General features: G+C 44.4%; 1 protein-coding gene across 5 annotated transcripts in view; it reads right to left on the bottom strand.

The window, feature by feature from the left end:
* Positions 1-26,770, bottom strand: part of LOC118076269 (GON-4-like protein) — a 73,562-nt gene that overhangs the window by 23,234 nt on the left and 23,558 nt on the right. Inside the window, exons 1-14 of one of the 5 annotated variants that reach the window (XM_060269621.1) lie at positions 22,925-23,230; positions 19,929-20,073; positions 18,787-18,927; positions 17,444-17,631; positions 17,025-17,099; positions 16,822-16,872; positions 14,763-14,813; positions 13,717-13,812; positions 12,403-12,522; positions 11,497-11,670; positions 9,996-10,188; positions 9,522-9,623; positions 2,725-2,765; positions 2,005-2,108 (exon numbers count right to left, since the gene is read on the bottom strand). In XM_060269621.1, coding sequence (XP_060125604.1) covers positions 2,005-2,108; positions 2,725-2,765; positions 9,522-9,623; positions 9,996-10,188; positions 11,497-11,670; positions 12,403-12,522; positions 13,717-13,812; positions 14,763-14,813; positions 16,822-16,872; positions 17,025-17,099; positions 17,444-17,631; positions 18,787-18,927; positions 19,929-20,073; positions 22,925-23,053 — 1,610 coding nt within the window. In that variant the 5' untranslated portion in view covers positions 23,054-23,230. Of the gene's footprint in view, positions 1-2,004; positions 2,109-2,724; positions 2,766-9,521; positions 9,624-9,995; positions 10,189-11,496; positions 11,671-12,402; positions 12,523-13,716; positions 13,813-14,762; positions 14,814-16,821; positions 16,873-17,024; positions 17,100-17,443; positions 17,632-18,786; positions 18,928-19,562; positions 20,074-20,574; positions 22,639-22,924; positions 23,231-26,770 lie in introns of those variants that run through there. The other 4 variants (XM_035098908.2, XM_060269618.1, XM_060269619.1 and 1 more) reach the window with 4 other exon arrangements.

Genomic DNA, 26,770 nt, shown 5'->3' with positions numbered 1-26,770 from the left:
GGGAGTGAGAGCACTTTCCCGAGGAATTTGTTCTGCTCTATTTCTAGGGCTTTGTTGGCATTTGGGTCTTTGCCCCACATCGCTACACCATGAAGCATCTGGGAAACCACTTTACTGACAAAGATTTTCAACGCAGGTTCCAATAACTGACCACCCGCCGTAAAACAGAATTTCATTAATGCCCCACAAGCTTTCTGCGCTTTGAGTTTCGTAGCCTCAATGTGCCCCTTCCATGATAGTGTCTCAGTGAAAAGGATTCCCAGATATCTGAAGGAGCGTATTTGCTCCAAGTAGGGAACATTTAGGGGGCTATCCTAGTCCCCCTAGTCCACTGACCGCACACCACTTGGGCAAAAGGCCCATCTAGTCCAGCACTCTATTCGCACAGTGGCCAAAGAAATGCCCACAGGCACAAACCAAGCACATCACTCTCTCCCACTTTTGATTCCCAGCAACTGGCGTTCAGAGGTGTACAGCCTCCGAGGCAGAACACAGCAATTGTGGCTAGTAATCACTGCTAACTTTATCCTCTGTCTAGTCCTCTTTTAACACCATCCAAGTTGGTAGCTGCTGCCGCCTCCGGGGTGGAGGGGGGGACTCCAAAGCTATTCACAGTGTTAAGAAGTCCTTCCTTTCATCTGTCCTGAATCGTCCAGCACTCAGGTTCCTCAGACAGTCCCAAGTCCTTGGAAGAACCAGCCAAGAGCCACTGAAGCTTGCTTTTAAGGGATGCAGCACAGGTCCAAGGGAAGAAGACAAAGTGGGGCGCAGCACAGCGCCCTTATGCAGTAGGTCACTCTCATCTGGAGGGGGGGGTGAGGCTGAGAGAGAGCAGCTTGCCAAAGGCAACATGAAACAGGGACCTGCAAGCCATCACGTGCCTCTCACATGCTCTATGAGCCGCACAAGGAACTTCCTGACAGTAAGAGCTGTTCGGCAGTGGAATTTCCTGCCAAGGAGTGTGGTGGAGTCTCCTTCTTTGGAGGTCTTTAAGCAGAGGCTTGACAGCCATATGTCAGGAATGCTTTGATGGTGTTTCCTGCTTGGCAGGGGGTTGGACTGGATGGCCCTTGTGGTCTCTTCCAACTGTATGATTCTATGAAGAGGCAGCTTAGGAAGTTCAAAGGACAGGCCCATAAGGAGGTGCCTTGCACCAAGTCAGTCCACACTGACTGGCAGAGGCTCTAGCATGGGGAGATGCCCTTTCCCCGAATCAGGATAATGTCTGATGCAGGAAAAGCAAGGAGCCTCTTTCTTCCTTCCACACACACATTCCCGCTCTGGTTTTCAGACTGTAGCTGGGCAGAGCTGGTCTTGCCACCCCCTTCCGGTACTGCTCAACCTAGAAGGGATGGTGGAGGCCCAGCGGTTCCTTTGCCTCCCTTCCCAAACAGAGTCAGCTTTCCTTTGAGCCAACCTGCCCCATAGACAAAGAGGCCTGGCCACGGCCACCTTGGTGGAGATGCACACCGGGCCCCATTTGCAAGAAGAAGGGGGAGAAGTGGGTGGCTGCAGCAGCTCCTTCCCACTCCTCTCCCTGGGCTGAGAAGGTGAACTGCTTGGCAGAATCCTGACCAGCCCTCCACCGCCTTCCCGCAAACCGCTACACATAGCCAATCACTTCCCCTGTTCCTGAAAAGTTCATTCAAGCCAATTATCGGTCAACTGATTTTTATCCCACACTTCCTCCATGTTTTTCAGGATGTGTTCAGCTAAGTCAGGGATGGAGAACCCCAGGCCTGGGGTGCTGAAAGTGGCCCTTCTCTGTCTGGTCCTCAGAAATCTTCCCAGCCCCCTGGTCCATCTTCCTACTGTCAACACTGACTGGCAGCAGCTCTCCAGGGGTTCAGGAAGGGGGCCTCCCCAGTCCTACCTGGAGATGCCTGGCAGTGAACCTGGGACTTTCTGCGTGCAAAGTGAAGGCTCTCTCCCTGAGCTATGGCCTTTCCCCTAACAGAGGGCGAACAAAACGGCTTGTGGCAGGGCGAGAACGGCCCATCCTACCTGAGCACCTGCGGAGTGTTAAAATTTGGCCGGGCCTCTGCAGCACTGTCCTCGTCCTCTGGCCCTTCATCCTCTACGTTGGAGAAGCCCATCTCATCCTGAAACTGAAGCAGAAACACACAGCCCAAGTCAGTGGCACAGCCACGGGCAGAAAGGGCTTGGAGAAATCAACCAAGACTCGGGATTAGCAGCCTCAGTTGGCACAGAAGGGCACCCACTCCCAGAGCGCCACTGAAAATCCATCCCATTTTCCTTAGATTTAAGAGGTAATGGCTTGCAACTTGCGCAGCAGTTATGTTTTCTGGAGTTGCGCATAAACTGCGTATAATTAGAACAACCCCAGAATCGTCCAAGCACAATCATCCCTACCTTTCCAAAGCTGGCACACCAAGCAGGCCTTGCCCTCAATGCAAGGTGGAGAGCTTTTAAACCCTCTGCTTTGCTTACTGGGCTCTGGGAGGCTCTCACACAGGAGAGGTTCTCATAAACCTTCCCAGAGCCCGGTAAGCAAGGAGGAGAGCTTAAAAGCTCTTTCCACAGCAGGGAAAGCACAGAAGGAGCTTTTGAACACTCTGCCTTGCATGTGTTTTAATTTGTGCGGCCACTAAGTGCATAAAACTGCCATGGAGCGAATTAAGCTGTGAGTCAGCTGTATACGTCCTCTTTTCTTTTAATTTTTGCACTAGCAAGTTTCTTGAAAGGCTAGGAGGAGAGCCTTACCGTCTCAAACAGCTCCTCCATCAGCTCATTAACTTCTTTCTCTGCAAGATACAAAATGAAAGGGGTTCAGCCTCCGAATAATAGACCATGCCCTACTATTTCTTTTTTAAAAAATAAATAAATTTTATTGGTTTCAAAAATAAAAATTGTTTACAGGTAAATAAAACAGATACAAATGAATGCAGATGTTACATTGTCTTGATTTTCCCCATTCCCTCCCGCCCCTCCCACCATACCCTCCCTCAATGCCCTCCCTACTTCACGTCCTGTACTAAGCTCGTCCCTCTTATATGCATTAGTAATCTCCATTGTATTTTTTTTCTCCAATATAGAATCATTATCTTTCTGAGATAAGGTTTGGTTTTTTCTATTTTATCTTTAATATACATGTTAAATGGTTTCCACAATCTGATTGCTTCTTCTAGACTTGTTCCTTTGGCTTCTTCGTATCTAATTGCTAAATTGTAATAATGGAATAACTTAATTTGCCAATCTTCTTTACTAGGGATTTCTGGGGTTTTCCAATTCTTCGCAACTAACAGTCTGGCGGTCGCTGCGGCATAACTAGTTAAACCTCTGTCGTTTGGTCTGATATCTTCCGGCATCATTCCCAGCAGAAAAATTTCTGGGTTTTTCTTAAAAGAATATTTCAGAATTTTCTTTAACTCCTTATATATCGTTTCCCAAAAACCCCTGATTATACTGCAGTTCCACCACATGTGGATAAATGAACCAACTTCCTTTTTACATCTCCAACACAGATTGCTGACCCCTGGGTATATTTTAGACAATTTTAGTGGCGTCAAATACCACCTATTTTGCATCTTTAAAATATTTTCTTTCAAATCATAATTTGTTGTAAATTTTGAGTCCCGATTCCATAAATTTTCCCATTTTTGTACCGGAATTGGTTTTCCCAGATCTTGGGACCATTTAATCATAAACTCTTTTGTCATCTCTTCCTCAGTTTTCCAATTTAATATTATTTGATATAAATTTTTTATATATTTGTTTTTGTTTACCAGTAATATCTCCTCCAATTTTGATGATTCTCTTTCAAATCCTATTTTTTTGTCAATTTGAAATCTTTGGTTTATTTGAAAATATTGTAACCAGGTGGTCAGGTGATCTTTTATCTCTGAATAATCTTTCAATTTTAGTATTCCCTCCTTTTCTTCCAATATCATTTTGTATGTGGGCCAATTAGGTTCCATATTAGTCCTTTTTACTGCTACTAGCTCCAGTGGTGAAACCCACCAGGGGGTTTTGGGTTCAAAGAACCTTCTATATTTTTTCCAGACCAAATATAGCGATTTCCTGATTAAATTAAACATAAAAAAATTCCTTTTTTCTATCTTATCCTTCATTAGGTAATGGTGCCACCCAAATCCTAGTCCTTGACCTTCTAGGTCTAAAAGGTCTGTGTTTCTGAGCTCTATCCATTCCTTAAGCCATGCAATAGCTGCCGCATCATGATAGCTTTCGAGGTCAGGTAGTCCGAAACCTCCCCTGTTTCTATGATCTATCATGATTATGTATTTCACCCTCGGCCTTTTCCCATTCCACACAAATTTTACAACATCCTTCTTCCATTCTTTGAAAAAATTTTCTCCCCCCAGAATCGGTAGATTTTGGAATAAATAATTCATTTTAGACACCACGCACATTTTGATCAATGATATTCGCCCCAAAAGTGATAATTTTAATTTATTCCATGATTCCAAATCTTGCTTTATTTTTTTCCAAATTTGCTTATAATTTTCCTGCACCAAATCAATTCCTTTAATTGTCATTTGAATACCCAAATATTTTAATTTTTTATCAATTCTTAGGCCTGTTTTCTCTTGCAATTCTTGTTTTTCCTTAATTTCTAAATTTTTTACTAACATCTTAGTTTTTTCATAATTTATTTTCAGCCCAGCTAATTGCCCGTATTCATTAATTTTCCCAATTGCTGGGGGATACTTTGAAGTGGATCTTCTGTAGTTATGATTATATCATCGGCGAAAGCCTTTACCTTATATCGTTTATTCCCAATCACAATTCCTTTAATAGTTTCCTCTTCTCTCAAATTTTTTAATAATATTTCCAAAGTAAGTATGAAAAGGATGGGTGATAGGGGACATCCCTGTCTGGTGCCCCTTTCAATGTTAAATCTGTTAGTTGTTCTTCCATTTATTAATATGCTGGCTTTTTGGGTTTTATAAATTGCTTTTATTGCCCTTTCTAATTGTTCCCCCATTTTTAATTTTTCTATTGTTTTGGTCATGAATGCCCAAGAGACTCTATCAAAAGCCTTCTCCGCGTCGAGTGATAGGAGGGCTGCTGGTTTGTCTCTTCGGTTCTCCAGACATTCCATGATGTTTACAATATTCCTGATATTATCTTTGGCATACCTACCTTTTACAAACCCAACCTGGTCTTTATGGATTAATTCTTCCAATATATTATTTAATCTATTAGCTAATATTTTGGTGAAAATTTTATAGTCACAATTTAATAAGGAGATCGGCCTATAATTGCCTGGAGAGTCCGCATCCACTTGTGGTTTAGGTATTAAAATGATTTGTGCCTCAGTCCAAGACTGAGGTATAATTCCCTTCATAAGTATTTTATTCATTAGATCCTTAAGAGGGGCTAATCCTTAAGAGGGCTTCCGGTTCCGACCGCGGAGCGCGAGCTGGTGAAAAACGGGAGCACTGCCGCTCTCAACCTTTTTTGCTGGACAGGGGGGAGGGGGTGCGCAAGGCAAGCAACCCCTCCAGACAAGGTTTTGGAAGGCGATTCCCAACTGAAACGTCGGCGGTTCCCCGAAGGGACCTCCCGGAAACCTTCGCAACATCTTGAAGGAGGGGGAGATTCCTGGGCACTACGACAGAGACCTTGCCAGCACAAGCCGAAACCAGCAGCGCTCACGACGGTAAAACTCCTTTTTAATATAACCCCAACACTATACCCGAGCGTAATTAAGGAACTGGGATTTTAAAGGACTAAGGAAGACTTCCCCCCCCCCCCCGAAAATCTGAGCAGCTTGAAGGAACGTAAAAGCAGAGCGGGGGAGAGGGAAAGATTAAAAGAAGGAATTTGGCGCATGCAAGAGACGCTGCCAGGGGCGAAACAAAGTATCTCTAAGCCGGGGAAACAAGATTGTCTTTTAAATAGGGACTGTATGAGCTCTTTTTTTTACATAAGCTTTACATAGTACGGGATAGAATCGTGGTGTGGAGTGGAAAACCATAAATACGATAACCTTTCTGAGAAAGTATTACGGACATTGTGAATGCTTGAAAGGGGTGGATTTTCTAACCTGACCAACTGAAAAACCGACTTATTTATTGGCTTAAAAACCAAACGGGTATAGAAAGAAAATGGCGATGCCACACTAAAAAGGATGACTAAGCAAGCGAGGAAACAAGGTAACCAGAAGTGACGATTACAGTAAAAAAAAAAAAGTCACTCTCAGAGCAACACAGTGACATCAAGCGGTTACCGATAGCTAAAAAGTATTTCCCTCGAGCAACCTGCTAAAGAGCGACATCGTGTGGAGGAAAAAAGGCACTGCGGGGAAACCAAAAAATGGGAGAAAAATCTAAGAAATTCACCTCAGCCAGTACCTCCCAGAGAAGAGTCTCTACAGCAGAACATGAGATGGATCTTCGAGAACTAATTCTGAGCTTAAAGACTGATATAGGGGAAATTAAGCAAGACCTCTCAGAAATGAAGAAAGATATAAATGACAGGTTTACAGGTCTGGAAGATGAAGTAGAGAAAATGGAGGGAAAATTGGAGGCAAATGAAAAAGACAAACAAGAAATTAAAGAACAGTTAAATAAAGTGGAGGAGGTATCAAGTAAGACAACGGAAATAACCCAAGAATTGCAAAATAAAAATCAATTATTGGAAAATGCATTGAAAAATATCTCCAAAGAGAAAAGAGAAGGGAGAAAAGAAACAGAAAAGATAAAGAAAGACCTGGAGGACCATAAAGCAATGCTGGAGGCATCGCAGGATGCTCTTGCTATGCTACAGATGAGAATGAGAGAAAAAATTTTGAGATTCCGAAATATCCCTGAAATTCCTAATGAGGACATTGAGAGGAGAATAATAACAGCGCTGGCGAACTGGTTAAACCTGGAGGAGCCGGAAATTGAAACCCACGTGGATGAAATCTTCAGAGTTAATTCAAGAAAAGCCCAAGCAAACAATTGGCCCGGAGATTGCCTTGTAACTTTCACCACCATGGGGCTGCGCAATAAAGTTTTAAAAACTAAGGGAAAAAAGAAATTAATTATGGACGGTACCGAAATAATCATTCTGAAAGAAATACCCCCAAGACTGGTCCATAAAAGGAAAAAATATCAATTCCTAGCCAGATTATTGAGTGCAAAAAAATTCTCTTTAAATGGGAGTATCCGGAAGGTATTGCCTTCGCATTCAAGGGAAGATGGAGGAGATTTGACACTCCAGAGGCGGCGGATAGATTCTGCAGGACCTACAATCAGGAACTGGGATGTGACAAATTAAAAACAATCAAAGACCAACAACCTAAAACTGACGATGAGAGAGACGAAGAACATAGCAGTGGAGAAGAGGAAGAAGAAGGAGGAGGAGAAGAACAAGAAGATGAAGAAAAAGAAGAAGATGGAGAAATAGATGACTGATAAGAAAGGACATGATAATATCCAGACTGGATTCAATCGGTGATGTAAATGTATTTGAGAATTTTCTTTATCCCTTCTGTGATTTAAATTAATTTTGGGAGGTTTAGAAGATGTAGTTGTTATAACTGTTGTTTTTTCCCTCCCCCCCTCCTTCTATTTTTGAATGCTCATTTGAAAGAATACTGTAAAAGGATAGGAAAATCAGCCTTGTTTTCCTCGTATTTGCTTAGCTTAGATATTAATCTTGATTCTTTGAATTTTAATCAATTAATTCAAAATAAACATTATAAATAAATTTCATTTAAACGAATATGAATTTAAAAACTATTTCATGGAATGTAAACGGTTTGAATAACAAAAAAAAATGAAATAGGGTGGGGCATATATTAAAAAAGCAGAATTTGGACGTGATCTGTCTCCAAGAGACACATATAAACAAAAAACATCTGAGGGTATTGAAAAATGAGAAATTGGGAAGAGAATTCATTGCGGCAGATGAAAAGAAAAAAAGAGGTGTGGTATTTTACATCAAAGAAAAATGGAACCCGAAATTATTATGGTCTGATAAAGAAGGCAGAATAGTGATGGTAACATTAATTGAAGGCGAGAAATGGATTTGGGTGGGCCTTTATGCCCCAAATGGGAGCAAACTAGCCTTCCTGGAAAAATTAGAATCCCAATTAATGAATCATATTGAAGCAAAAATTATAATAATGGGAGATATGAACGGAATAATAGACCTTGAATTTGATAAAAATGGGACAAAGGGGAAGAAAAATGGAATGAAATTACCAAAGAAATTTTTTTATATGGTTAGAAATTTTAATTTATCGGATACCTGGAGATATAAAAACCCCATAAAAAAAGAATTTACACACATCTCAGCCCGGCATCAGACAGCAAGCAGAATTGACATGATATGGATAACAAATGAATTATTACAGAGAATTCAAAAGGTAGAAATTGGCCCCCAAACTATATCTGATCATAATCCAATGATCATGATATTAAAGGAAGAAAAAAATAAAGAGAAAAATTGGAGACTAAATGTATTCATGTTGAAAGACATAGATGTTAAGAAAGAAGCGAACAAAAAACTTAAAGAATATCTTGAATTGAATGACAATGGGGAGACGGATCAGACAATAGTGTGGGATGCGGGGAAGGCTTTTATGCGTGGGTACTTTATCCAACAAAGTGCAATAAGAAGGAAAGCGGCACAAATAAAGAAAGAAAATCTTTTACAAGAAATTAGAAGAAAAGAAAAAATATTATATAAAAAATATGATAAAAAGATAGAACAAGAATTAAAATTATTAAGATTGGAATTTGAAAAGATAATAGATCAGGAACTCGAAATCCAATTACAACATTGGAAATATAAGAATTTTGAATGGGCAAACAAACCGAGTAAATTATTAACCTGGCAAATAAAAAAAAAGAAATGAAAGGATAATAAATAGGATTAAATTCGAAGGAAAATATTTTCATAAAACAGAGGAAATTATGCAAATATTCCAAAAATATTACGAAACTTTGTATTCAAAGGAAGAAATAAATAATCAGGAAATTGAGGAATTTTTCAAAAAATATCAAATTTCGCAAATTCCACATGAGAAAATAATATCATTAAACAAAGAAATTACTTTGTTAGAAATATCCGAGGCAATAAAATCAATGAGAAAAGGGAAAGCCCCGGGCCCAGACGGATTTCCAACGGAGTATTATGATGAATTCAAGGAATTATTATTAACCATGCCCTACTATTTCTTAAACACCTCAACACAATTAGCAAGCTGCAGGAAGCCACCACCTCATTACGAAGAAATTGGTTGGCTTTTCAAATACGGCATAAAGGTGCACCAATAACAAACACCACCTAGGTCTCCAGTATGATGGACTCAACATAGGAATGCTGCCTGAGTGAGACCGTCTAGCTCTGTACTGACTCTACAGAGATGGACAGCGGCTCTCCAGGATTTCAGATGGGCTTCTCTTCCCAGCCCTATCTGGAGATTCTGGGGATTGAACCTGGGACCCCCTGCATGCAAAGCAGATGCTCTATGGCCCCTTCCCCAACAACTTCGAAAACAGGCAGCGATGGAACAGCCACACCGAAGTAGGCAGAGAACGTACTCGTGATCCTCACGGCACGGTCGTTCCTGAAGTCCTCCGTGTCTGGCTCGTCAAGATCCTCCAGGAAGTTGTACTCGGGGTCGTCGTCGTCGTCAGCCTCATCTGGAAGAGAAAATGCTTCTTAGCCAAGAGGAGGAGGAGCCTTTGCTTCCAGGAAGCAGAACGACCATTGCTGCATTGCAGAGGGATGGAGCCGATGGCCCTTGGGGTCCCTTCCAAACCTACGATTCTCTGAAACACCTTTTTTTGCATCTATAAGACTCAGATTTAAGAAAATTGGGGAATGTATCTGTGTATAAGATGCCCCCTAATTTTTGTCATTATTATTAAGGGGGGAAAACCTAGTCTTATACACGGGAAAATATGGTATTTTCAAGATACTGCTCCTCCCACAAAAACACAGGTCAAATCCAGTGACACACACACACACACACACACACACACACACACACACACCAAGTAAACGGAACATGCCTTCATTTCCCACATCGTCGTTCATGAGGCCACCCAGCCAACTCTTCCACTCCTCGTCGTCTGCCGTGTTGGGGTCGTACATGTCCGGGGTGATGTCTGGGGCACGGAGCTCAGCTTCCAACTGGCCGAGGGGCACGTCCTTCAGGGGCCTCTTCGACCGGGTGCGCAAGGCGATCAAGCTGTCCTCCAGAGGCTGGAGAGGAAACAGAGGAAAGGAGGAAGGGCTCTGAGCGACTCTGGTGGACTCTCCACCATCATGGGGCAGAGAAGAGCCTTTGCGGTGAAGAGGCCAGAATCTCAAGTGACAGGAGTGGGAAAGGCTCAGGTTCAAATCCTCCCCACAGCAGTGCAAGCCCACTAAGGCCCATCACGGTCTCTCGGCATAAACCTGCCTTGCAGAGTTGTTATGAGAACTAAAGGAGCATCTTGAAGTCCTTAGAGGGCAAACAGAATATAAATTCAATAGAATAAATAGAAAGACTGACCGGGTAGGAAGAGGAACTACTAGGTCACCACATCACCAGTCCACATTCAACAACCAATATATTGCACAAACACTCTGCCCCTTCCTCCAAGGAATAAGGGAAGGCATATATGGAGGTTCCGCCCTATTCCTTTTAATATACATACATATATATATATATATATAGATAGATATATAGATAGATATATATATTGATATATATATTGATATATGATATATCCTATATACTGTGTGTATATATATATATATATATATATATATATATATATATATGTATTAAAGATTGAAAGAATAAAGAAAAGACAGCATACAGAAATAGACATCAAATATTAAGCTTTTTAAACATAAAAATTGAAAGAAAATACCGTATTGGCCCGAATATAAGCTGCACTTTTTTTTCTTCGAAATTCCAACCGTGAAAAATTAAAGTGCGGCTTAAATTTGCGACCTTACAAAAAATGGCTTTTACGATATCGCTGTGGGATTTTCTTCTACATTTGCCATTTATGGATGTGAGTGCCTGCGGAGTTTTAAGGGAGCGGCTTATGTTCTGGTATTGTCTTTTTTTGTTGTCCTCCCTTGAATTTTAAAGGTGCAGCTTATTTGCGGGGGCAGCTTATATTCGGGCCAATATGGTAGATTTAAAAAGAAGAGGGAAAAAACAAAATGGGGAAAACTTCTGATTCTCAGAATCAGAGGTTCTACCCTATTCCATCTTCACAATGCCCCTGTGAGGTAGGCTAAGCCAAGAGACATCACCCCCCAGTTGAGCTTCACAGCTGATCAGGGTATCTGAACTCTGGTGCTTCCCTAGCCTGAAACTACTCTGCTGTTCCGATCCAGCCCACAAAGACCTCAAACGAATGAATATAAGAAGCACAAATGGATGGGGTGAGGTGAACTTTGACTAGATCAACTCGCTCTTACTCTTACTCTCCCCGCAAGGACCAAAGCAAACAAGGTGTTGCAGAAAGGAAGCGAACGCTTTGGAAGAACAAAGAGAGCCCCTGAGATTACCTGGAAGGCGTCCATACACACTGGGCTGGAGGCCAGCTCCTCATCCACCGCGTGGAGCTTCTCCATGAAGGTGCTGTCCTTGTTCTGCTTGGGTTTGGGGGGCGGCGGGGGGCCCATCGGGACGACTTCAGCGCTGATGTGCCGCTGAAGTGGGGCAGTGGAGGCTTTCTCCGCCTGGTTAGAGAGCAAAGCAAGAGGCCGATGTTTAACTCCATTCGATTTCTACAGCTTTTACACCATCCCTCCCCTCTGGTGGGGCATTAAGGACAGACAAAACGAGGCCCCAAGAACGTGAGAGAAAACAGCCTGGCTGCAACACTGGGCTGGTGGCACTTGTCGTTGTCAAATGAGCCTCACCATCGCTCAGACAACTTCAGCGGTCGAGCTGGGATATATAAGGGTACCGGGGGTCCCTCGGGTACCCTGGACCCTAGGGTGCCATTGCCATTAAAAGAGAACAAGGAGGAGTTCATGAGGAGTTCCAGCACCACTTTCTAGAAAAATAGCACTGCTAAGATGAATACAAGGACCTTGCACCTGGCTCGGGCAGCCAGTGCAGATGCTTTAACAATGGTGCCACGTGTAGCTGGCAATCTGGCCACTGCATTTTGCACCTGCTGGAGCTTCTGAATCAGGTCCAAGGGCATCCCCACGAGCAGCACATTGCAGTAATCCAGCCTCAGAGTTTATCAGCACATGGACTGCAGTTACAACATATGACTGTTGTAAACCAATGAACAGCAGGACCTGAATATTCTTTTATAGAATAAATAAGGTAGCTAAAGTCCTGGCTTCCGACAGATGAGATGCTTGCAGGTAATTGACTAGCCCCAGTGGCAGCCTAGGAGAGAGAGAGAGAGAGAGAGAGAGAGAGAGAGAGAGAGAGAGAGAGAGCGCCCTTCTTACTTCCGTTGGCATTGCTGCCTCCTCGTCAGTCTCTATCATATCGGAGGACCGCCTCGAACGAGACCGCTTGGCTCCCCGTGGCGACGAGTTAGTGCTTTCCACATCACTCTCCATCAAGCTCTGCGCAAAAGTGGGGAGCATAAAGTAAACAAGAACGGAGTGATCAAATCTGTTCTCTGCAGTTTCACCTTTAGCATTGAGAAATCACACCAAAGTCTGAACAGACAGAAAAGGTGACGGATGAGGTTCGTATTGTTCCCCTTCAAGGTGGCTTGCGTCATCAGACAAAGCTCCACTCCCTCAGCCTCTGCATGGATCGCTAACAAGGACTGGCGGCAGTGCCTTCTTGGGGGTGGCTCCCACTCTGCACATTTAAACAAAAAAAAACACCCTAGGGCAGGGGTAGGGAATTATTTCCAGTGGGGGAGAGAGATCCAGAAGCAGCCAATCCTCTGTGGGTCACTTTGACAAATGAGCAAACATTCACACGCCGATCCTCTGATGTCATATGACCAGGAGAAGGGCCTAGCCTTCTCTCTGACATAGCAGCATTCTGATTACAGGAATGTTCTATTGTGTGGGGTTGGGCTGCTGGAGCATTCCATCATGTGAGCTTCCCCTGGCAATTTGGGTTTATACAGTCATGCCAAATACCTAGGGCCCAGAGTTCCCTGGGAAGAGGGATTGATTGCTAAACCACTCTGGGAGCTGTAGGTCTGTATGGGGAATAGGGGGTCTCCTAATGACTCTCAGCACCTTTAACAAGCTGCAGCTCCCAAAATTCTTTGTGGGAAGCCATGGCTGTGTAAAGTGTTGTTATAGTGCTTTTGCTTTAGGGTGGGCCACACAAGCATTATGAGTGGCATGAAGGGCTCTTTAAGCTGAGCAACACTGGCCCAGCCAACCAGCTGAAAGCCTAGTGGTGTAAACAGACTGTAACAGCCAACAGCACTGCAGCTCAATCTGCCAATACACAGATACAGCAAGTCCACAACTAACAGGGAGGTTACGTTCCAGGGATCGTGCCGAAAGCCAAAACTGAGTGTGGTCAAAATGCACTGGGTTCAATGGTGGGTGGGACCGCCAGTTATTTTTCCTGGAAACCCTGCCCCCTTTTTTAAAAAATTAATTTTTATTTCACAACACGCATAATGCTGAATGCACACAAGTTAAATGTGCATACATTGTGAGCTATACACATATATATAAATATACCTATATATGGTCGTGCTTTTATAGTGTGTTGGAGCCACCCAGAGTGGCTGCGGCAACCCAGTCAGATGGGACGGGGATTATTATTATTATTATTCATACCTCCTCTGCTGTCTCATCCTCCTCTTCCTCCTCCGGCTGGTACTCTTCATCAGAGGAATCATCTTCCTCGAGGGGGATATCCACAAACTGAGGGGGCTGCAAAAGGGAGACTGAAGTTATACCAAGAGGAGAGGGGGGGAAACAAGACCCTCAAAGTGAAGCTTTAGGGAACAAATTAGGGCATACCTGCCAAGTCTCCCGTTTTTAAAGCCGTATCCCGCTGTTGTCCCGAATGGTGAAATATCCCGTAATTCCCCTGGATTTTCAAAAATAGGGCAGAGCGGCACCGGAAATCGGGCAGCGCCGGTTCCGGAAGTCGCTTTGAAGCATGTCTGGACATGCGTAGAAGCGACTTCCCATGCCGCGCCACTGCTGATCCCGGATTTTTCAGTCCGGGAGTTGACGGGTATGAATTAGGGGTGCTAGCAGATTTTCAAAAATGAAAAACTAGGGAGGAGGAGCATAAAGCAGGCTCACGGTCACTGGTAAGGAAGGATGAAAACGGGCCCTTATATCTTTTGGTGTGTTCACACAATAGTATTACAACAACACATCAATAGTGCTGTGACTCTGTTTCTCCCTCACAGTTAGCTATGCTCAAAACCATGCTGCCATCAGAGCATGCATGGCTTCAAACCTGGAAGCTCCAGCAAAATCCTAAGAACTTTTTAAAATCAGATTTTTAAAACAAACAAACAAAAGGGGGCTTCTAGTCCTCATGACTTGTAGGAGAGAGGAGTTAAGAAATAAAAGAACAGTCCTAGAGGCCATTCTACCTGTTCATCGAGGGCTGTGTCCCGCTAAGCCCTACTTGAGTAAATCCATTGCAATCAACAGTCATGATTAAGCCCATTGATTTCAATGTGTGCACTCTAAGCACGACTTAGCTGGCGAGAGCCCCAAATCCCAATCTCCCCCCCCCCCCCCGCGTCCAATAATGAGTAACAAATCTGCTGGTGAGGTCTCTAAAAGAAAATAAAACACGAAACTGAAGCATGAAAACAAAATGCCACCAAGTTATTTAATTAGTAGCGCCCACAGAGTACCTTGATTTCATTCGCCTTTTTGATTGGAGAAATATTCCACGTTGGAATAACCTGAGGAAACAAAACCATTTAATAGCGCCTCTGTCATAAAACAGCAATGGAAGAAAGCCTATGAGTTTATTTGCTCATTGCCCCACTTCCCATTTCATCTATCCATCTAACTTGCACTCCTCTCTGGAGGCTCCACTTTTATCAAATGTGTTAGAATAAATAAAGGTTTGAGGAACGAGGGAACAGAATATCAAAATATGCAGCTACAATATCCTCCATATAATCAATAGCTTCTCTTAGGGCCGGTCTAGATTAAGTAGGTCAAAAACTAGAAACCCTCCGCAACTCAAATCCACCTGCAACTCAAGTGGGTTGCAGAAATGGGACTTCATGGAAAGGTACAGTATATTCCTGCGTATAAGACTACTTTTTAACCCAGGAAAATATTCTCAAAAGTTGGGGGTTGTCTTATACGCCGGGTCGTATCTCTTATACGTTGAGTATATCCCAAACTCTATATTTTAACTGGAAAAGTTGGGAGTCGTCTTATACACCCAGTCGTCTTATACGCCGGAATATACGGTAATATTGTGGGGGGAGGGGAAGCATCCCAACGGCATGGGAAGTGGCTGGCGAAGGGACAAGAATCCCTCACTTTTCTTCCAACTATCATGAGTCTTGTATGGAAGTCAAGGATGGGATCATCTGCAAGTTTCTCTCCCTCTCTCATAACACTGGAACTCCGACGAAGCTGAATGTTGAAAGATTCAGGAGAGATAAAATAAAGGGCTTCTTCACACAGCACATGATTAAACTACGGAACTCACTCCCACAGGAGGTAGGGATGGCCACCAACTGGGAAGGCTTTAAAAGAGAACTTGGCAAAGTTATGGAGGATAAGGGCATCTATTAATGGCTACGAGTCACAATGTCCACCACGCTCTGCCTCCATGGTCGGAGGCAGCAGTGCTTCCATTTTATTTTATTTTTTACATTCTTTATAATCACACTTTCACCCAGGGACATCGAATAGGTTACAAAAAATCATTTTACTCGACAGTATATACTTCTGTCCCTACTCATTTATCCTAAGTGGGGGGGGGGGTTCCCCTTCTCCCTGCCCTCCCCGCAAAAATTGTTTTCTCTTCAAATCTTTAACAATGTGCACAGATTATTCATTCTAATTTGGGTGCTTGGGTTGGCTTTCCCCCATGCCATCCAATTCCTATAGTTTGTCAATTTATTCAAAATATTTTGACATTTGTTTTCCCATGTATCTTCCATCATTACCTGTTCAATTATCTCAGATTGCACATATTCAAAAACATAATCATTCCATTTTTCCATTGTCCATTTATCCTTTTCCCCCCATCCTGATGCAATATCCAGCATACCGGCTAAAATCATAATTTTATACCAATCTTGTTCATTTCTTTCTTTTTTACTATTCCCCACTATTCCAGAGATAAGCATTTCTCTATCAACTTCTATCTAAACATGAAATAAATCAGAAATAACCTGTAAGGGTGCTGTTGCGGCTACTCTTGAGTAACAACGTCCGAGTAATAGTTTTATTGTGCATAGTATTTACAGTGCAAAGATGGTAAAGAACATGACCTCTCAGTCACTCGCAGAATCCGGGAGTGGACGCTTCTTGCTACGCATCCAGCATAAGAGCTTGGGAACCCCAAAACGCCGCCCCCCACCCTTACATTTCAGCACGCGCCTTAAATCAGGCGACGGAAGCGGCTGCCTGCTCCCCTCCACCTGTTGGTCAAGGGCTCTCCTGCATCGCTGAGCCTTAACTGCTCCATCCCGCTCACTTCCTCAATTCCCCCACCTGACCCGCTGCTGCTGCTCTCACTGGTCGAGGTGCTGGTGTGGAGGATGGGCGGAGGCTCCCTGTATTGAGGTCCCCCGACATAACCCTTAAAATCTTTTGCCAATATTCCTTTACAAAGATACACTCCCAACACACATGTGCATATATCCCTAACTCTTGACCACAGTGCCAACACTTAGGGCTCAATCCTTTCACTATATATGCCAGTTGCGAGAGGCAACTCACCACTCCTTTCTCCACCACCTCCTTCAGTTTGGAGCGAGTCATTTTTGGCTCCTAAAGGGAGACAGAGAAAGAGAACATTTCCATTGTTCCATTAGAAATTGTACAAAATTTGACCAGACTTTTTTCCTTCTAGTAGTGCAGACTTCCCTTCTTGGCCAGGGAAGAAGCAGATCCCCAGCTTCCCTACCGAGGGAGGAACTTACGAACATGGGGATGTCCTCCGTCTCACTGATGGCTGCTTTCATCATGGCAACGACATGCTCGTTTGTTATCACTTCCTGGAGTGGGAAAGACCAAAAAAAATAAGTTTTCCCGTTTGCTCCACCCACGGCGTAGTCTACCCTTATCGATGGAATAACCTGGACTGAGTCAAACTTGGCAATAAAGCAATGGGTCCCCAATGCAGTGGGCACAGAAGTAATGTCCACAAAGCCCATCCAAGCAGCTCATGGGTCCAGTACTAATGCTGGAGGCGACCATATGCGTTTTCCGAGGGACAAAGAGAAACCACATCGTGCAAGGCCCTGCCTCATTTTCAAGGCTGTGATCAGCAAAATCAGCGATGCCGTCACAAGGTGTTTGCTTGCATCCCCATCCACACAGCCGCCACCTTCACACTCACGTGGAGGATGTTTCGCACATTGACAGCTGTCAGGTTGTGCTGCTTCGCCCCGTCTTCCAAAGTCCGGTCAAGCGTGTCATCCAGCTTGAGGTCGCAAGCCAAGGGCCCTTCCTCCTCCTCCTGGCATTTCCCTTCCCGCTTCCGTTTAGTCGCTTTCCTCCGCTTTCTCTTCCCTCCTTCTCGCTCTTCTGGACAAGAAAAACAGGGGAAAGAACAGGCAGAGTATCAAACCACAGCAGTCAATAAGCAGCTGTCTCTGAATCCAGGCTCAGCCGGAAAGCTCACCAGGAGACCTTAACAGTGCTTTGCAGAATGAAAATGTTTCGCTGGTGATTTGTTAATTATTCTATATGATTTATGCTGTATTTGTCATGTTCTATTATGTTCCATTGTGTTATTATTTATTGTTTGCAAGCCACTTTGGGATTCACATGAAAGAAAGCAGGATAAAAATATAATAAATCAAATGATGTCTGCCCTACCTTGCAGGGAGGTTGCAAGGATAACCTGGACGAGGTCAGAACCTCAGCTCCTTTGGAATTAACAGATGTAAGTTAGTGATGCCCATTAATTTCAATGGGTCTGAGTATGAATAGCATTGGATGCAAGCTCTCATGTCTATCAGATTACCCCTGTCCATATGTTTATTGAGACACACACAAAATTATAAAAGGATATACTGTAGTGAGGCAGAACCTCTCATTGCAGAAACCATGCTGATTCTTCCTCAACATGGCTTGTTCTTCTATGTGCTTAAAAATACTAGCTTTAATAATGGGGTCCTGCAAATTTACCCAGGACAAAAATTATAGGAGGGAATGTAGTTTGATAAACCGATAGGCGCAGAGCTCCATGCTAACTATTCCACACAAGGTTTTTTTTGGGGGGGGAGGGTTGTTCCACGCTCCCTGTTGTGGCAGTTGGTTGGCCACTGTGACAACAGGATGCTGGACTAGGTGGGCTTTTGGTGTGATCAAGCAGTCCAGTTGTTCTGAGTCACTTCTGCAAATAATCACTATGAAAGAATGACTTAGAAGCGTATAAATCATTTGTCCAACAACAGATGCCTGAAGCTGCATGCCAGGGCTGGGGAACCTCTGGCCCTCCATTTGATGCTCATCTATGACTCCCATCATCCCTGACCACTGGCTATGCTGACAGGGGTTGATGGGTCCAGCAGTATTTTGCGGGGGGGGGGGGAGAGGTTCACCCATCCCTGATATTCATCAGGGGTTAAAGATCCCTCAGCCTTCAGTATCTGCTTGCTCTGCCTGAAAAAAGGGCAGAACTTCAAAGGTGATGCCTTTGTTCTGTTATCCACTTTATGGGCATGCAATACTCACCTACTGGGATGAACAGCCCCGTTTCCTCAGCTTCCTCCTTGACTTCCTGGAGCAATTCGGCTTCCTGTGTGGCCTTTGGGGCTTTCAGGGGAGGATACCCCATGTCCCATTCAGGCTCTGGCTTCAGAGAAATGGTAGCAGCTGGAAACAAGAGATCTTACGATGCCATGAAAACCTACTGCTTGCGCATATGTGCATTTACATTAAAAACTCTAATTACAAAGCATCTTCAAACCATATATGGTCTGATCACATACTATATCAACTATCCTGTTTTAAACGAATACCATCTGTTTATATCGCACCAGGAACATCCATTGTCGTCGTCTCATCAACTGTGTTCTTGTTCCGCTACAAAACGAAGTCACCAATTTCACCAGAAACCTCTGAAGGGCTCGGGCTCTTCCTTTCCACTTCTACTTTTATAACATTTAATTTTGCTCAGATGCTTTTCTTAGCCACTGGCCGTCCATAACAGGGAAACCCCTGCTTCTCTAAGATTTTGCAGTCCTTATCCTAGCTATCAACAACAGGTGAAATCACACTGTATTTCTAACGGGCTAGCTTAATTCAGCCTCAACGATCCTTTGGGGGCCTAAACTAATGCCTGAGCCACTGATGGTGTAGCAATTAAAGAGTTTCAAAGCAGGGCCTGGGAGACAAGGGTTCAAATCCCCACTTGGCCATGAAGCTCGCTGGGTTACCTCAGCCTAACCTACCTCACAGCATTATACCCGTCATGTTTTGCTCCCCTTCAGCACACACCACTAGCTTACCTTCTGACTTGGGCTTCTGCTCCTTATCCAGGAGCAGCTCAGGTGATGGAGAGGTCTTTGCATCCTGGAGCTCTCTGGTTCGCTCTGGGCAGAGATCCGGCTCTGCCTTAGCCAGGACCATCCCACCCCTCAAAGAGGCCTCGGACAATTCCGGCCAGCCTTTCTGCATGGCGTCTCTAGATGGAAGCACAATGCTTTTCGCTGCTTCACTGCCAGCGCCTCCCAAGAAAGACAGAGGTGTAGGCAAAGTAGGGGGAGATGAACAGACAGGTGTGTTGGCAGGCAGGCTGTAGGGACCTCTCCCTTCAATCAAAGCAGCATTGCCCTGCCCTTGTGGCACCAGGCCACAGAGCTGGTTGATCCCACCTGAGGCAGTGGTCTCCATTGGAACAGGCTGCATATCCTCCTCCTCCTCCTCCTCCTCCGAATCTGCCATGATGGCTCTTCTCTTCTTGCATGGCAGCATCTTCGGCGAGAGAGACATCCCAGCTACAGCTCTCCTGTTGTCACTCTGCAAAGACACAGGTGTGAACTCATTGGTTAGGTTACTGCAATGCACTGTATGAAAGGCTGCCCTTGAAGACTGCTTGGAAATCGCTCTGGTTCAAAACATGGCAGCCCAATCACAAACCGGGGGAAAGAGTTTCTGCCATCCTGCTTTTCTAGAGAGACGGTTCCTATTCCCCGCATATACCAAGCATGGGAAACTTTGGGCCCTCCAGAAGTTGCTGAACTGTAACTCCCAGCAGCCCCAGCAGCTAGCTTGGCCAACGGCTAGGGATGATGGGAGCTGTAATTCAGCAACATGTGGAATTCCAAAGGATTCACCGCATCAGGTATATACCAATTCCCCATCTGGAAAGCCAAGTAATGCCCAAAATTAATGAAGCCACACTAATAATGCAATTTAAAACGAGCTAGACCACAAGGTACATGGAGGGTTATAAACTAAAAGCGCTTTAAAACAAATGGGTCTTCAAGGCTCATTTTAAACCCAGAACTGACAACTTACTTCCAGGTTGGGGTGGGCTGCTTCCTGAGCAACAGTCCCCCTGGCTTCCAGATTGGCTGGAACATCAGAGGCACCCACCAACTCTGAGAACCCTGTTCTCACGGTGGCCAACCAGATAGAACGATGGAGCTCTCTCCCAGAGGAGGCAGTGATAGCGACCAAGCTGGATGGCTTTAAAAGAGGATTAGATAAATTAAAGGCAGCTAGTAGCCACGGCAGCTAGGTTCTACCTCCACTGTCAGAGGCAGTATGCCTATGGATACCAGTTTATGGGAATTGCAGGTGCCAAAGTACTATTGTGCTTATGTCCAGTCTGCAGGCTTCCCACAGTCATCTAGTCAGCCTCTTTGAGAACAGGATGGTGAACAAGATAGGCAAGTGGCCTGATTCAACAGGCTCTTCTTCTGTATTCAGAGTTTTTCACGTGTTATCTCAGCAGGCTGTATGCAATGTTAGCCCAACTCCAAATGGACCTATTGAAATTAATGACACGCCTATCAATTTCATGCCTATCAATTTCATTCAGGCGATTCTGAGGACTAAGTTTGGATACAACCCAATAACTTGTACAACAATCTACGGTAGCTCAATAATTTACCCTAGATGGCTAGGGAGTGTTTGAGCTTGAAATGGTAGCCAACCTGAACCTCTGCCACCTACCAGCGAGTTCATGGCAGGGTCAACATGGGACCCACCCTGCCCCCGAGACCTTGCAGCTTCCAGAGGAAGGAAGCCACTTGCCCCCGGCCCCTCTTCTGGCCACAGGAATAGAGCTGCTGGAGTCAGGTTTTTACCCCTCCTGCCCCTGCAGTCAGGAGGGCCTGGCTTAATAGACTACAGTAGTGTGTAAACGTAACTTTCACTGGGAAACAAAAAAATGTGTGTGACTTATTGCAGTCAGGGTTAGAAACTGAGATGTGAAAGCTAGGAGCTAAATGGCACCTTAAACCCAGGTTATGGGCGCAATGAGGAAATGTGTATGTGTGCTTTTTTATAACAAGAATAGAAAGCTGAAAATGAATGAACTGCAGCTAAAATATTATGTTCATTTTTCACATGGTCTAGTCCTTCCTCTGCCCACCCCCCTAACATTCTTAAGAGGGTCTTTTCTGCAGTCTTCAGAGCAGCAGCAGCAAGTGGGGAGGCAGAAAAAGCTCCTCCTTTCCTTCCACTCTGCAGTTTAAATCTGAAACCTTAGGCACAGCTCAGAAATTGCTTGTGCTAATGAGATTCCCTGTCGCAAAATGCGCCAGAACCATGGGTGTTTCGAACACTGACTGCAGTGGCCTGCAACCAAACCCGCCATAACTCCCAAGGTGTGCTTGTATATCATTCTGTATCTCCTACTGAAACACATCCTACGAAAGAGCATTTTTAAAAATCTGCTTTATGCTCTCCGGCTGAGCTAACTCTGCATCAAGCAGACACAGTATTACAAAGACGCCGTTAGGAAGCTGCCATATGCCTTGGTCCAGCGAGCTCAGCAGCACTGTCTACCCTGACTGGCAGCGGAGGCTCTCCCGTGAGTTTTCTGTGAGATGCCACTGGGAAGGGAAGCGGGGACCTTCTGCACGCAAAGCAGACGCCTTTCCTTTCCCGGACACATTCCTTGGAGACCCAAAACGCCTGAAGACTTTGTTTCTTGAAGCACCCAAGCGAGGCTGCTGCTTGCTTCATGCTAGCTTCCAGCCAGCGCCGGATTTAGGTTTGATGAAGCCCTAAACTACTGAAGGTAATGGGGCCCTTTATATGTCCAGCTGTCCTCTGTCAACAACAAATTGTCGCTGTTTTTTGTAAAATAAAAAAATTCCTTCAGTAGCACCTTAAAGACCAACTAAGTTTTTATTTTGGTATGAGCTTTCGTGTGCATGCACACTATATGCTATATAGTAATTTATGGACCTAATGGGTATCTAAAGCCATTTGCCACTGCTGCTATATGTAGGTTTTATTTTTATTTTTATTATATTTTGGAAATGTACATCCAGGGTTTTTTTTTCTCCTTCAAATTTTTTGGGGGCCCCCAAGAGAGTGGGGCCCTAGCTATAGCTTGTTTAGCTTATACGGGAGTCCCAGCCTCAGGACCAGCCCCCTTCCCCCGCCAGCCCCCCACCTCCCTTTCTCCAACCCCCTTCCCTCCTGCAGAAGAAGCGGCCGCGCCTGTGTGGGAACGGGCAGAGCTCCGTAGGGGAGGCGGAGAGGCGCCCAAGGGAAGCCCAGCCTGGGCTCCGGAGCGGGAGGTGGGTGGGAGGAGAAGGGGAAGCGCTTCTGGGCCTATCCTACCCCCTCAGCACCGGCCCCCCACCTGCCCCTTCCCTTCCCGCCCCTCCAGCCCAGCGCGCAGACTGACCGCGCTCTCCCTCCGCCGCGTCCTCCGCCCCGCAGGGCAGCCTCCGCTTTGCCATTTTCCAATCCAGGTCCCCGCTTCCTCAAAACGGAAGAGGAAGCGGCGCAACCGGAAAGGACCACCCCAACGCATGCCCAGACTCAGCCGAGTCCTGCGCCGCCATGTTTTTTTCTGGCCCTCCCCCGCGAGGAAACTGGTTTGAGGTTCAGAAGTAGAGCCGCGGTTGAGGCTAACGCCGCCATCTTTGTTGAGGCCACGGCGCCCGAGGAACCGCCATGTTTGCTCGTCTCGAGCGCGAAGTTGCCGGCATGTGACTTTCAGGGGGCGGGAGAACCCATAATCAGCGTAAAGGAGAACCTGGCGGTCCGCTGGCCCTCGACTGATTTAACGTTGCGTGACGTCACAATGGCGTCATTGTTTTTACTGTTAATATTTTTAATCATTGTAAGGTAATTTATTTTCCAGAATCCAGTAAACAGAAGGTTACATTTAGTCTTGGGGATCAGATCAGATCAAATTTATTGCAGCTATAAGCTCATACAGCATAAAATAAATACAACAAGACGTGCTTGCTTTACAGTCAGTAAAAAATGAGATACAATCAATACAAATAAATATAAGGTTAAAAATATAGTACTTCAGATAATATAATAATAAAAGAAGCCATGTTATAAAAGGTTTCAGGATTCATATAACAGTCCATTTCGCCTCTTATAGGACAGAACAGCAGTTAGAAATCTTGCCACTTGCAAGGTTACAAAAGAATCAGTGTCTTGCAGTAATAGGGCGAGGAGAGTCTCTGCTGGAAGTCCAGATAATTTTTGGATTAATGGACTCAGTAGATTTCTCCTGACAGCACTATACAGGGGGCAAGTAAGGACTGTGTGCTGGAGGGATTCCATTGACTGGTATTGTTACAGGAACATAAGACTGAGACTCGGCCCTTAGAGATTCTATGGAGCAGGACATTGGAGGGAAAGGTATTGAACCTTGCTTTGATAAACGCAAAGCAGTGGAGAGGGATGATAAATAAGCTGGGAGATGCTGTATAGGAGTGACGCCCATGTGCCAAGGCGAACATATCCCCCCGCTCAGCATGATATTACGTTGTAGCTCTGTGTCGACCAGTCTTTGGTTAATAAGTTTTTTGGCAGAGGTAAGATCGAGGTTCAGAACTTCTAGGGGGGAGATTCCCAAGTGCAAGATAAAAAAATTCCTTCAGTAGCACCTTAAAGACCAACTAAGTTTTTATTTTGGTATGAGCTTTCGTGTGCATGCACACTTCATCAGATACACTGGAGTGTGCATGCACACGAAAGCTCATACCAAAATAAAAACTTAGTTGGTCTTTAAGGTGCTACTGAAGGAATTTTTTTATTTTGTTTTGACTCAGACCAACACGGCTACCTACCTGTAACCAAGTGCAAGAGTTTGGCATGAATCTTACTGGCCCAGGGACTGGTAAATTCGTTGTGCCATAAGCATTGGGCTAGGTAATAATTTGGTAATCTATGCCAAAGAGTTAACCAGTAATTTAGAGCCCGTTTCCACAGGAGTGTTTCTATCGAAGGGATCTTCAGTTCTAACTGTATGGCCGCATTGCTCACACATGGGGGAAGTTTCAAGAGACGGCGTAAGAATTGATTTTGGAGAGTCTCAAGAGGAGCAAAATTTGCCAAGGCAGCCCAGAGTGGTGTCACATATGAGAGTATGGCAGCTATTTTTGCATTATATACCTTCAACCCCAAAGTTAGACTTGGGGGACTTTGTTGGTTTTCTCTTTAAGACATTTATATACCACTCTTCAGTAAAGATAAAAATCCCACAAAGGCTCAGCAAGGGGTATGCAATGTAATGGCAATGCCTTATTTGTACCTTATCAAGGGCCCAATAAACAAGCCTAAGGCAAGAAAAGGATGACTCAGGATACACTTTAATTGTTATGCATCCTCCAAAAGAGCATAGACAACTGTAACATATTGAATTTTGGAGCAGGTGGGGAGAACACACAGAATTTTGCCGCGTTTCAAACACCTCTGTAATGCAAGGCAAACAGCACTTAATACAGTATTACAATTATGATTAATTGAATCCATATCCCACACTTATGTACTGAGTCAGACCATTTTAGACAAGCTATATAGCTCGGTACTTTGTAAAATGATAATTGCCTCTCAAGAGTCTACGATGGTCATCTTTACCAACCCTGCCTGCGGACTGTGGATTCTATCCACAGTCGCTTACGGACTCATTGTTTAAACCATGTTTATGGAAGACAATCTTACTCGGCTACGAGTGATCGCCAAATAAGAGTTCCCAGAATTCTTTGAAGGAACTAATGTGCTTTAGATGGATCCAGCACAATGAAGGGATGGCATTGTTTGTGAAAGCTAATCTGATTTCCATATGCCGGTTAAAGAGTTGCTTAAAACCAACACTGCTGTCGGTGAAATAATTTTTCATAAAATTACTTCTGCAGTGGTTATGTTTAGGGGCAGTTGACAGAAGCAATGTGGTCGGGGCATAAAACGCAAGATATTATACATTATTACAGTACAGTAATTATTATAGGAAAGGAGGCTATCTTGTTTTGGCCTGAATGGCTTCATTTGCTGTCGGCCAGTCCTCTGAGGGTCCTATTCCAGTAGTGGGTGCGTCCAAAGTGGAATTGGAGAACCACACAAAGCATTCTATATTATTATATAATGTATATAGTCATACCGGTAGCTGCCAAGTTTTCCCTTTTCTCGCGAGGAAGCCTATTCAGCATAAGGGAAAATCCCTTTTAAAAAGGGATAACTTAGCAGCTATGGTATATAGTATCAATGTGAAATAATGTATTTCTAGATGATCAAGGAAAACTTGTTCCGAGGCTCAGTGAGGGCAGCTAGCCAGGCAGAGTGGCAACAGTGCAGCTTCTAGGATCATAGGAAGCTGCCTTCATATTACATAAGACAATTGTTCCATGTAGCTCTAGTCTACAGGGTTTTAGGTGGGAGTGTTTACCAGCCTGAGGATTGAATGTGGGGCCTTCTGCATTTAAAGCAGGTGCTCTACCCACTGAGGTACAGTCCTTCTCCATGCCTATACCCATATAATATATCCAGCTACTGAATACCGTTGGTGGATGAGGAGGAGGAAATAAAGGGCAGGGCAGATGGCAAGTTCCACACACACACCCCAAGCTTAAAATCTAAAATACAGGCAGTGAGGAAACAGAAGCACTAGTGAGGGAGAGAAGACTGAGCAAATGCTATTACAGATACACAGTTTGGTTATATCTTGAAATTAAAATTAAGGCGGAAGTCCTATGCACTCATACTTCTGAGTAAACATGCCTGCTAGTTTCAATTCTGTGCACACAAAGGCTGAGTTTCTAACCCCATTTACCTGGGAATAAGCCTCATTGAACTCAGTGGGAGTTACTTCTGAGTAGACATAGTTTGGGGTAAAATTTGTTTATGATATACTACTCTTCATCATTAGATCTCAGGGTGGTTCACAGATTCCCTCAACACAGTGGGATTTACTGCTGAATAAGCATGCATAAGATTGTGCAGCGAGTGATGCTGCCAATACTATGCACACTTACCTGAGAGTAAAACCCGTTTAACTCAATGGGGCTTACTCTGAATAAATATGCCTAGGATTGCCTTATAATTAGATCAGCAAAGGGCCTTGTGGAACAGGTGGATTGAGGAGCAATGAGAAGAAATTTATGGATACGACTCGGGCAATAAATAGGAATTTAAAAGCCGTTTAATATATTCTGTTAACAACTAAAAGGAATCCCAGGACGAGGACCCGCCTGTACAACGTCATCAGTCCACAATATGAATGCACAGTATA

Source organism: Zootoca vivipara, chromosome 17 (assembly GCF_963506605.1).
Source record: "Zootoca vivipara chromosome 17, rZooViv1.1, whole genome shotgun sequence".
NCBI lineage: Eukaryota > Metazoa > Chordata > Lepidosauria > Squamata > Lacertidae > Zootoca > Zootoca vivipara.
This window is presented reverse-complemented; position numbering and strand designations above follow the sequence as displayed.